At 39.4% G+C, this 11799-nt stretch overlaps 2 protein-coding genes across 2 annotated transcripts; one reads left to right on the forward strand and one right to left on the reverse strand.

Moving 5' to 3' along the window:
• The first annotated feature begins 155 nt into the window (after positions 1-155).
• Positions 156-5628, forward strand: LOC117302249 (cytidine deaminase-like). Its single transcript, XM_033786099.1, has 5 exons — positions 156-319; positions 2517-2633; positions 3090-3201; positions 4073-4130; positions 4564-5628. Exons 1-5 carry the CDS (start codon positions 298-300, stop codon positions 4696-4698), a joined length of 444 nt encoding a protein of 147 aa, XP_033641990.1. The 5' UTR covers positions 156-297; the 3' UTR covers positions 4699-5628.
• Positions 5629-6171: 543 nt separating this feature from the next.
• LOC117302248 (15-hydroxyprostaglandin dehydrogenase [NAD(+)]-like) lies at positions 6172-11736 on the reverse strand. The gene is made up of 8 exons (XM_033786098.1): positions 11624-11736; positions 9809-9985; positions 9196-9322; positions 8752-8858; positions 8227-8323; positions 7851-7927; positions 7224-7375; positions 6172-6676 (listed from the first exon to the last, which is right to left on the reverse strand). The coding sequence occupies exons 2-8, from the start codon at positions 9941-9943 to the stop codon at positions 6574-6576; spliced, it is 798 nt and encodes a 265-aa protein (XP_033641989.1). The 5' UTR covers positions 9944-9985; positions 11624-11736; the 3' UTR covers positions 6172-6573.
• Between the last annotated feature and the right edge of the window lie 63 nt (positions 11737-11799).

The following is an 11799-nucleotide window of genomic DNA, read 5'->3' on the forward strand; positions in this document are numbered from 1 at the left end:
TTGCATAACAAACAGCTAACCAGTCAATCAAAATGAATATTCATTTCATACCGCTATATTCATTGGTCCCCGCTCAATGACGTATAGTTTCTGTGTAACAGGTGTGTGCGTTGAACTCGTTATTTATTTACGTTCAACAAAATCATAATCAACAGAGTAGTGGCGAGTATTGATTTGCCATGTGTTTCCACGTAGCGGTCGAGCCCTCACACACACACACACATCTGACTGAGCTAGCGGTTATCACTTTCATCTTTCATCCTACTATCCGTGTGCTAAAGTGTACTTTGAGGCGTAATGGCGGACCCAATAGTTTCAGGCAAGTACACTGTTCATATTCTTCAAGAACTAAACGTGGCTTAGGGATGGTTGTCGTATTTTCAAGCAGTCACTGGGTGGTCTAGCGTGTTTGGTTGTGTCTATCATTAGTATTGGTGGACTCCATCATGAACTCTTTCAAGTTGGTGATGTGTATCTTGTGAGTGAAAGTGACTGGATGTTTATTTATGGGTGTGTGAACTTTCAGTACTGCTATAGTGTAGGATACTACGTGAGTGACAAGGCACAACTCTTGGTGAGGATTATGAGGGTTGCTTATGCTTCTAGATGATTATAGGGTTGAATAGGATTATTGGGAAATAAATTGGGACTGTATGGGGACAGGTGTAGGAAGAGGGGTGTCGAAACTTGGCCACATAAATAAGGCCAGTCTAATTCGTACATCCTTGGACATGGAATTGGATAGCCCATGCAGAGCAAACGACTGGGGTTTTAGTTTTTTGTATACACCCACCATGATAACACGGATGGTGGGCGACGTCAGTATAAACAACTCTTTGCACAATTGAATAGTTACAACTGTGAAATTCAAAACAAAAACATGTACATGTTTAGGCCTATTTTTGTTCACTGTTGTGTCCAGACTCTGATGACTCAATAGTCATTGAGGTGGAGCATTCACAGGTTTGTTATTTTATTGTAAACAAATTGCATGGTAATCACATTTGGTAACTATTTTAAAAAGAAAAACATTATTTCAAGTATCGAGGGAAGAGTACTAGGGAAGGCAAAAAAGACTGTGTAAAGCTTTGTGCAAATCAACCCCGACCCTGTGCCCCCCTAGACCAAAGAGTTCCCCCATACACCCATTTAATCCCCTAAGTAAGTAGACACAAGGGTGAATGTGAACTTTTCTCCCTTAAACCATGGACCAAGAACTTGCTCTTAAGATCTGACAAAATCGAACTTTTGTATATCTCCATGATCAAACACAATGTATGAAAACTCCACACCTTTGTAGGCCTCTAGACCCAGTAACTGGGGTGATGTTTGTTGACATCTGCGGTTTGTAAACGTCAGCATTTTTTGGACAGGAGTACAGCACCCCAATTACTGCAGTGTCTATAGTTGAACTCTGATTAGTGTGGTATTACCTGATTACATGGAAAGCATAATCTCTGCACTAGTGCATGCTGTTTTCAACCCAAGGTTGGTTGATGGGTTTTACGTGTTTTTGGTTAACAGGTGTTGTTCGTGTTTTACTTAAGCAGCCATAACCCAAAGCATACAGGTTTGTACATAATGGTAATAATAATTATAATAGTAAACAGTACTGATAGAGTGCCACAATCTGCATAAAAGAACATTTATATTTTTACCATAATTATATAAAGATGAGAAACAGAAAGCCTATTATTGAATAATACACAGTGTAATATAAAACACAGTGATTTTGAATACATAACTTGTGCAGTAAGGCCTACATGTAAGTTTCAAAATGATAAATAAAATGAGGCAAAAATTTTTTTTTTTTTAAATGTCTCAGAGGCAGGTAAGAAAATAAACCGTTTATAATTGTTTTTTTATCAGTTATAGGAAAAGTTAAATTTTCCTCCTCAGTCTTGTCTTCTCCATATCTTTTAAAAACACTTTTGTGTGATCTTTATGAGCTTGTTGAGAGAAATAAAATAATAATGATAACCATGGTGTTTTCAGCAGGAACCAGCAACATTATGATCTTGGGCCTATCAATCTAATAGAGCAGTCTGGACTGTATGCAGTATATAGTCTTGAAATCAAGTCGGTAATTGTTAAGCACGGTGTAGCTACGGGGACGGTACACTCATCCTCAATCCCAGTTTGTGTCTGAGTCAGTGGCAATCTACGACCGTTGCATGAATGACTAATCGCACGAATGGCAGAATGTGTGTTTGTAACAAATCGGCAGCCAGCACCTAACGACTTGTCATCAAGTCTATTTTTATGCAGTAGGGAAGTACCTGCAATATTTGTCAGTTTTTTTTGTGTTTTTTTTTTGGGGGGGGGGGGGGGGCTGGGATATGTACAGCTGCTAATCAAGGCACTTGTAAGAGTACTGCGTACTTGTAATGACAGATATGCAGGCAGGCAACCCTTTTGTCTACGACACAATGGGTGGATTGGGCCTTTGAATTACAGATAATATTGGAATTTTGAATTATTGTGAACAAAACTTGTAATGTCTTTTTTATCTGCAGATGAAATCAAGAAGATAATCGCAGAGTGCAATGAGGCTAAGAAGTTTGCTTATTGTCCGTACAGTAATTTCAGAGTTGGAGCTGCTCTCTTGACCACAGATGGTCAAATTATAACTGGTAAGGATTCTTATGTTACCACAAGAAGTTTTGTATTACCTAATTGTGTAACAAGACATTTTCAGAAGGTCCCATGTGCATTTTTGTTCACAGAACTTTGAAAAGCACTGATACAGAATCTTTGGGATCGGGGTGGCTGTAGATAGGGGACACAGCACTCTCAAACAAATATTTCAATGGAGATTTGTTTTGATCTTTCCAAATGTTTAAATTATGCCTATAATTTGTGTTCATCATACACACCAAGCCCAATTCAAGCACTTCTGCACCTCAAGTTTTTTTAATTTTTTTTTTATAATTTATTATGAACAGCTTTTCTTGAAACATGCTATTTAAGTTTAATGAAAAGGAAAGCATTGTTGAACGTTTCTATTGCAGACCAAACAATACTTAAACCAGTGTTGAAATTCAAAAGTAGACCTTGTTTTATAGTATTTTCTTCTTCTTTTCAACTAGGCTGCAATATAGAAAATGCTTCGTACACTCTTGGTGTTTGTGCAGAGAGGTGCGCCATCTTCAAAGCAGTATCCGAAGGTCATACAAGTTTTAAAGCAATCGCTGTTGCAAGGTAAGTACATTCTAGACCACCAACTAGCCTTACTTTCTTAATCACAGAATATTGCTTTCTTCTTGAGCTTTTAACTTTTGGTTGCCGCTTCTTCTAATTTTGCTTGGTTGTTCTCAGAATGTTTAAAGGCAGTGGACACTATTGGTAATTGTCAAAGGCTAGCCTTCACAGTGGGTGTATCTCAACATATGCATAAAATAACAAACCTGTGAAAATTTGAGCTCAATCGGTCACCAAACTTGCGAGATAATAATGAAAGAAAAAAACACCCTTGTCACACGAAGTTGTGTACGTTTAGATGGTTGATTTTGAGACCTCAAGTTCTAAACTTGAGGTCTCGAAATCAAATTCGTGGAAAATTACTTCTTTCTCGAAAACTATGGCACTTCAGAGGGAGCCGTTTCTAACAATGTTTTATACCGTCAACCTCTCCCCATTACTCGTTACCAAGAAAGGTTTTATGCTAATAATTATTTTGAGGAATTACCAGTAGTGTCCACTGCCTTTAAACATTGTGATGTAAATTGTATTGCTACACCGTAGCTTTGGTATAATCCTCTCATTTTGTTTTTTCTTTTCTAAGTTGTAATGTGATTGTTAATAATTTACTTTTTTTATTGTACATTATCATGTGCCTTTGAATAGCGTTGTCTGGAATTGGCGCATTATAATGTAAAGTTATCAATCAATGGCCACATCTGCTTTTAAAATAAAGGTTTGGAATAGTTTATATATTTATTTTATATTGGTTATCAACAAATAGAACAACTAAAGGATGAATCAAAACAAAAACCATGTTAAATTTTTGTATTCTGTTGTTTTATTATTTGATGTAGGGGTTCTTACTTATATTTGTTCTCTTTTTTAACAGTGATGTGAAAGACGAATTTATTTCTCCTTGTGGAGCTTGCAGACAAGTGATGTTTGAAGTAAGCACCTTTTATCCATGGACTAGCATTAAGATCTATATATCAAATAAATATGTTTGAGCATTACTCAAAACCAGGACTAGCTCATTAATATGCATGAGCATAAGTCAAAACTATAACTTATTTCTCATGAATATGCATGAGCATAAGTCAAAACTATAACTTATTTCTCATGAATATGCATGAGCATAAGTCAAAACTATAACTTATTTCTCATAAAAATATATTTTTCATAATAATATGAGCATAAGTCACAACTGGGACACACATTACACCCCATAAACATTTATGAGCATAAGTCTTACCCCATTAACATTTATGAGCATAAGTCAAAACTTTGATTTATATCTGATGAATATGCATGAGCATCAGTTATATCTATGACGCATTATCCCTTTATGTTTTTCTTATACTTCTCGTAATTTGTTTGCAGTTTGGTGGAAAGGATATGAAAGTGTACTTGACCAAACCAGATCATTCCTTTCGAGTGACAAGCAACAAAGAGCTACTGCCGGACGGTTTTGATTCATCTGTCTTGGACATGGATAGAACTAAGGTCTTACCTTGAGGAAACATCAGTTAAACTCCTCATTAGATCATCTGAAATCCTCCATTTTGTGCTCTTTTACTGCTACGACAATCTTAATTATTCTCTACTTGGCAGACTCCATTCCTGTGTTTTTAATGCGAGTCTGTGAACCTACTCACTTTCATAAAATATGTGAGGTTTTATTTTATAACTGCGAGGTTGCCTTCATCCTTTTTGCATATGAGGTAGGGTGTCGTGGCCGAGTGGATAAGAAGTCACATGGAAATTTGGTTGGTAATCCTGTTTTTATCAAGGAAGAAATTTAAAGCTAAGCAAATTGTTGTGCTTAGCAGCTCTATGAAATTTAGCCCAGCTATGGGGCTACCTCATGCTACTTACCATCCATTTGCACATTGTTATTTGTATTATTATAAACCTCAGGACTACCTTGTGCTATGAGACTATACTAATATTTTTGATAATAGTTTTGTATATAAGCCTCCAGCCTGAGGCTGTGAGCTAGGCTACTCATTTTCATAAAATATGTTTGAGGTTTTATATAAAGAACCTTATGTGTGGGGCTATAATAAGGAGCATACTTTCTTTCAGTTTGTCTTTAAGAAGTTATTATAAGGAAGCTGTCGAAGGTATCATAACACATCGAGAGCCTATTGTGCCCTCAAACGGTCAATGTGTATGCTAGGAACAAAATGACACTCGCAGCAAAAAGGTGACCAGTTATTAACCATCCATAGTTATTAAGATTGTTTGTGGTCTGACTGCTTCATTAATATAACAAGTATTTGAGAACAATAGAATAGATATATTATTTTAAACAAAAAACAGGGGTATTTTTAAAAGAGTTTTATGATAATGAAATAATGTATTCAATTATTGTGCATTAATAATTTCTGATGAGATTTTGAGAGAAAAAAATATAGTTATTATGCCTATAGTAGGCCCACTGCAGCATTGGCCTTCTAAACTTTATTGTTAATAAATTGTGCTGTGGATAATTGATTCATGCCTCCGCGATGGGGCAAAACCTTTAAAGCAAAACACTAGCCATTAGTCAATGCTGTAGCGTCCGAACCGGCGACATACGGCAGTCGCTGAGGGCTGCTTTGACCGTGTCTGAATTGGTGACACGGATGAAGCTATTACTGGATCGCTGCGTCATCATGATTGAATATAGGACGTCCTATAGCAACATCCATAGCAACTTGAACCGTGAGACGTAACCGTTGCCGCCAATTCGGATACGGCGTGTGCTGCAACGCATGTTGACCGGTTGATACAAGCCGATAGTCGGCATCTCCAATACGGCCGGTGTCGCATGCAATTATGTCCTCTATGCAATACTATCCGGAGGACATTATTGCATATGCAATAATGTCCGCCGGACGGTTTTGCATATGCAATCATGTCCGCCCGGACGCTCCGCCTGACATTTGCATATGCAGTTGTGTCCGCCCCCGTGCAAAACCGTCCTTGCAGTAGCCTTTTTTTGCAAGCTAAGTGCATGTCATGAATGACATGGGAAATGTTCGGCCGTTTGGTGTTCGCTGCAATCATAAAATACGTGTTTGTTCATGCTGCATACACGTAGGTTCCGTGCATGCTCATACATGCATAGCCTCGGACACGATTACATGTGCAGGGGAGTCCAGAGCGGACAGTATTGCATGGCGGACACAATTGCATCTGACACAGGTGAGGTAGGAGTTTCTGGTCCCCCATGTGGCAAACTGTGTACAAATCTCTTCTGATAGCGCGCTCCTTCAGCCCACGTTCCGTGGGGGAACAGAATCTGCGGCGGGTATTTCACTGGGACTGGGACACCGGCCTTTTAAATATTAAACAGTGCGAGAATAATAGTAACTCCTTAATTCTGAATTGGGCAGTGATTCTCATTTAGACCTGCACGATACCATTTAACTTCGTCAAGCCAAGCACCTTTCCCTCCCAGAACTTGTCAAGAACGAGTCGAAGAAAAGAGTCGGTAACCTCGTCCACCCTAGAATAGAAAAAAACAAAAAAACATCAACATTCGGTTTTGTTATTAATACCATAGTGATTTTATTGTGAATTTATGGGAGACCGTAATGCTACAGCTAGCTGGCAGTGCACTTTGCCAGGTAAATTTCTATAAAGTGTCAATCTGTTTCAAAGAAACAATAAATTTACCTGGTATGTCTGCTGTGCCCCTATAGCTCTCAAAAGTCTCTTTTTTTTTGTCGAGAACCAATCACGGGAAGTGCTACAAAGATACATGGCTCGGGGGACTGATAGGCCGTACCTCACCAATTAATTACCTTGATCGTGCCCACACCGTTAGTCGTTTATACCTTTACAAATGAGCTTATTGCTAGTAACATTAAAGGAACCTTGTAAAGGCATGGGTGCGTGCAATAATTTGGTAAACGCTTAGTCAATGTACAGCGACTTTTGATAATGACGGCTCAGCCTTTTAACTAAACACTTCCTAAATAATGTCGGGATAGATAAGGTTTGATTTGTGTTAATACCATAGAGTTATATATAACTCTATGGTTAATACTTACTCTAAGAGTCCCATATGTTGCAAGAGAGCAGTAGCAATATCCCGATGTACATCACTATTTAACCGAGCTATTCCATCAATGATCGCTGTGTTTGCAAATGCTGGACACAGAGCGCCGAAGGTTATTCCAATCGCCTTCAAGCACGGGTCAGCCTGTGAACGAGATGGAGTTTAGTTATTAAAAGCATGGACACCTTTGGTAATTATCAAAGACCAATCGTCTCACTTGGTGTATCTCAACATTTATGCATTATATAACAAACCTGCGAAAATTTGAATTCAATTGGTTTTCGAAGTTGCGAGATTATAATGGAAGAAAAAACACCCTTGTCACACGAAGTTGTGTGTTTTTATGCACGCGGTGGCAACGCTTTTTATAAGGGTGACGCCTTTCAGCCATAGCCCAGCTAAAGCAGTAAATTCGGACGAGGTTCATAAAAAAATACGATTAAAAAATGGAGCAACAATTTTGTATCAAAGCCTCTTTCTGAAACTTGCATGAATATCTCGATGCGAGTTAATGACAAACGATCATTACAAAACCACGAGGCCCACTATGGCAAACTTAACGTTTGGCGACATTTCGATAAGGTTTTGTATTAGATCAGTGAAAGTAATTTGTTTTTACCTGAAGAGCTCTAGTCCATCCAACGCTGGCGAACTTTGTAGCGGTATAGGTGGGCATGAAACTTGCCGCTTGAAGACCTTTGACAAGAAAAAAGATTGGGGGGAAAAAGTTTTAACTTACCGAAGTATCACTGATAAGACTATTCTTCAAGCATGTTCTGACGTTCACGTTCACGTATTGCTCGCGAAACGTGCAGCTAAACCTCCCTATTTTACGTCAGGTGTACGTACGTGAAGACTTTATACGTGAGCATGCAATAAGCCCAAAGTGGCAACGTCACCTATATAGAAATAACACCATTTTCTGACGTTTACGTTCACGTATTTGCTCGCGTAACAAACGTGCATCTAAACCTCCCTAATGTTTTCTTGCTCACCTGCCATTGATGCAACATTGATGACCATTCCACCTTCACCACCTTCTTCCGGGCCCATGTACCTGATGGCAAGCTTGGTTCCTCTCATCGTACCTTTCTGTTCAAAAGAGAGGAGGAAAATTGTGAAATATGGGTGACCACACAGACGTGAAAATGAAACGGGGATTCCCCCACCCCACTCAACCCATTTGGTACCAATTCCTCATTTATCTTTATGTCAATGACAATATTCGTCAGTTGGTCTACATGGTTATAACGATCCAAATGACTTTCGTAGATAGACAGCATAGCAGGCATGTATGTTTCGTTTTTGAAAGAACAAGAACACCAAGACATTTTCTTCTTGGTAAAAGGCACCCTATGATGGGCATGTTAGCAACCGGTTACCTTCGTTACCTCCGTGGAGTATCAGGCCCGGCATAGTTTTTTCAAATATGTTTTCTAAAGCATGACTCTGAATATAATAATATAAATTCGGAAGATAGGAGCGAGGAAACAAAATGGCGACCGTATGAAGGTTGTTACCAGATTAGTGTCGACGCATTTTTCCCAGTTGTCTTCGTTCATTATTCCAGCATTATTCACCACCAAGTTGATGCATCCAAACTTCGCCTTCGTCTTTTTGAAAACATCTGTAAAAAAAAAACATCGACAATTTGTTTTCTTGAATTAGAGATGAATAGGTAAAACACTTGCCTATTGGTGTTTTATGGGAACAGTTCAGTATCGAAATGATGCAAACCACCGACTAACAATGGACATTATGCATTGAAGTCGTATCACTGCGCCGATGAAAGAGAAAGGTAAACGCACAAAATGTTCGCGCGGCCCACACTACGGGCCAATGTGCAACCTTCTGCTTACCTCTAGTTGAGGGCACCCTAATCAAATTAATGACGTCCCACGCATGAAAGTCTAATCCCAAATATTTCTTTTCTCTTATAAATAAACTGTAACAACTGATATTACCTTCGAATTCGGACTGAGAGGTAACGTCACATTTGACGAACATGACACGATCCTCTCCAAACTCCTCCGCAAGTTCCCGAAGTGTCTTGTTTCCAGTCGTCTCGTTGAAATCAGCTATGCACAAACCCTGCGAATGGATCGAAAACATGAGCAACTTGTATGTTGATCTCATTCACACGTCATCGACACACTTAAAAAGATATGGTTTGTGCGCATAAATAGTGCGCACTGAATAAGTGTATGTGCATTATTCTTCACAGTATTAACTTGAGACCACACCCCGGCTCTTTTCAGAGCCAAACATTCACACAAATTTGTGTTTACACATGGTTGTACCATGGAGGAAGGAAGAGAAGGAGCTCGAACGACCCGCGAATGTTTGCACTGTACATGCGGGTATAATTATGAGAATTTATTTGCGCCATTGTTGTGAATTTTATTGCCTTCTACTTTTGGGGTTGGTGTAAAGAAAAACAAAAAGCGGACGAGTTGGTAACACAAATGCGCACGCTATATTTGGCGATATATGCGCCGAGTCGTCATGGCCACCAATCCCACCATTCATTTCTATTTTGACCGACTTCTCAAAATGATCGTCTCCTCCAAACATTACCTTGGCTTTCTTCTTGAGTAGAGCGTGTGAGAAGGATTTACCGAAACCATCAGCACCCCCAGTCACGATGGCTACCCTCCCGTCTTTCATCTCGGCCGCAGCCGTGTCAAAGGAGTCTTTGCTTACCGCTGTCATGTTTTGTCTTAGATGCTGGTTGGAGCAAAGCTTTAGTGCCGTCTGTAATGGTACGGGGTACGGGTACGTTATAAGGGAAAGTAATAACAGGTCATATAAGGCAAAAACAAAAACACTACCAGTTGATCGTTCGGATTTTTCAAAAAAGAGGATGATGAGGGCCTTACTATTTACTCTTATTTTTTTTTTTCAAGATGGCCGCTTAGTTCAAATCACAGGCCACCAATTGCAAACTTATTTTATATCTATTATGAATGGCCGAATTCTGAATTTGAAACGCAGTAACAACTGGAGAGGCAAAACAGCTTTAATTCGAACGCATGAAAATGAAATTGACTGCTCATTTGCCGAATTTGACCGAGAAAACCTAAATTAACAGGGTCGGATTTGTAGAAAGATTTGCTAGTATGTTTTATGAAACAGACGGTTACACAATTATGTTCAAGAACATCATGTTAGATTCAGAAAGCTCATAGGCCAGTGTCCTTTTGAAAAGATGGAGTAAAACAAATATTTAAAAAAAGATGCGGGCGGGGACGATCAACTTGTGTTTTTTTTATTTTTTTTATTTGACCTAACAGGCTCTCTTGTTTCTAAAGTAGCAGGAAGTTAGCCTTGACTTTTGTCCTTTATAAAATCGATTCCTGTTCCTATGCCACTGCTGTGGTAGTTTGACCATGGAGGAAGGTTCCTTCCTTGACATAGTACAAAGACGGAGCTTGCTCTGTGCATAGAGTAAGGACAGAGACTTTGACAACGAGTCTATTATATAATAGAGCATGCAAGGACAAAGTTCAAATTGAGTTCCACGGATTATATTCTATGCATATGCCAATGTTACCCTATTAACTTTACACATCTCACAATCTATAAGATAAAACAACTCACGGTGATGATACAGAATTAATAACATATTATTTTTGCAGTCTATGATTCACCATGAGTTTCAGAAAATGGCATGGCTATAAAAGAGCCAGTGAGAAAGATAACTTGTCCTTCCAGCAGTGCAATTTTCAAACTTTTCAAAACGGCTGTCAATGTTTTATAGGAACATAATGGCGCATGACCTTCAAAAGCTCGTGCGCGTATTTATACACACATTTCTGGAACTTCTCACTTGGAACCACATGAGCCCATAACCGAAAACAACCTGACATGGCAGGGCTTAGCTGCTGTGTGACTGTGTGCCAATTGGAATTGGGACATACAGACAAACCTATAGAGGCCGGGCGCCCACACAGCCAATTATACCGACCACATTGTTGTGGCACACTGCAGGACCAACACTGCTAAATGATAGTGTACCAGCAAGTTCCATAGTTTGCATATCAAATCGGAGGTAGAATTGTTAAAGGCACACCCCCCCCCCCCCCCCCATCACCTGCCTCCGACGTATACAGGGTTCGTTTAGCTTCCCTCTGTCGACCCCGGTGTGTGACGGTTTTTTTCCCCAGGACGAACGTGTGCAGATAATATACCCACGTTCGTCCTGGAAGAAAAAACCGCCACACACCGGGGTCGACCCAGGGAAGCTAAACGAACGCACCCACAAATACCGGGATAGTATCACCACGAAAGGATTCCAAAAGCATACAGTCACAATATCAATGGAGTGAACAGGTTTGCCTTTCAAATTGATCAGTTTGGTGTTTTTACACAACATGGATAAACAAAACTTACCTTACGAGGTGAGTGTGTGACTTCAGTGTGTGTGGTCGTCTGCTTTCAAATGTAGTGTTTTTGCACAAGATACCCTTACATCGTGAATAATTACAAAAGAGTCCTAGCTTGGACTTTGTACACGGCTCAATGAAAGAAAGCATCGAACCATAGCAATTAGGATCCAACGAATGAGG

The sequence above is a fragment of the Asterias rubens genome, chromosome 18 (genome assembly GCF_902459465.1).
Source record: "Asterias rubens chromosome 18, eAstRub1.3, whole genome shotgun sequence".
Lineage (NCBI taxonomy): Eukaryota > Metazoa > Echinodermata > Asteroidea > Forcipulatida > Asteriidae > Asterias > Asterias rubens.

Coding starts and splice junctions, on each gene's coding strand:
- LOC117302249 (XM_033786099.1), top strand. CDS start 298: ATGGCGGACCCAATAGTTTCAG. Junction 2,634..3,089: donor AGATGGTCAAATTATAACTG/GTAAGGATTCTT, acceptor CTTTTCAACTAG/GCTGCAATATAGAAAATGCT. Junction 3,202..4,072: donor AAAGCAATCGCTGTTGCAAG/GTAAGTACATTC, acceptor CTTTTTTAACAG/TGATGTGAAAGACGAATTTA.
- LOC117302248 (XM_033786098.1), bottom strand. CDS start 9,943: ATGACAGCGGTAAGCAAAGACTCCTTTGACACGGCTGCGGCCGAGATG. Junction 8,859..9,195: donor CTCTCAGTCCGAATTCGAAG/GTAATATCAGTT, acceptor TTTTTTTTACAG/ATGTTTTCAAAAAGACGAAG. Junction 8,324..8,751: donor AATGCGTCGACACTAATCTG/GTAACAACCTTC, acceptor TCTTTTGAACAG/AAAGGTACGATGAGAGGAAC.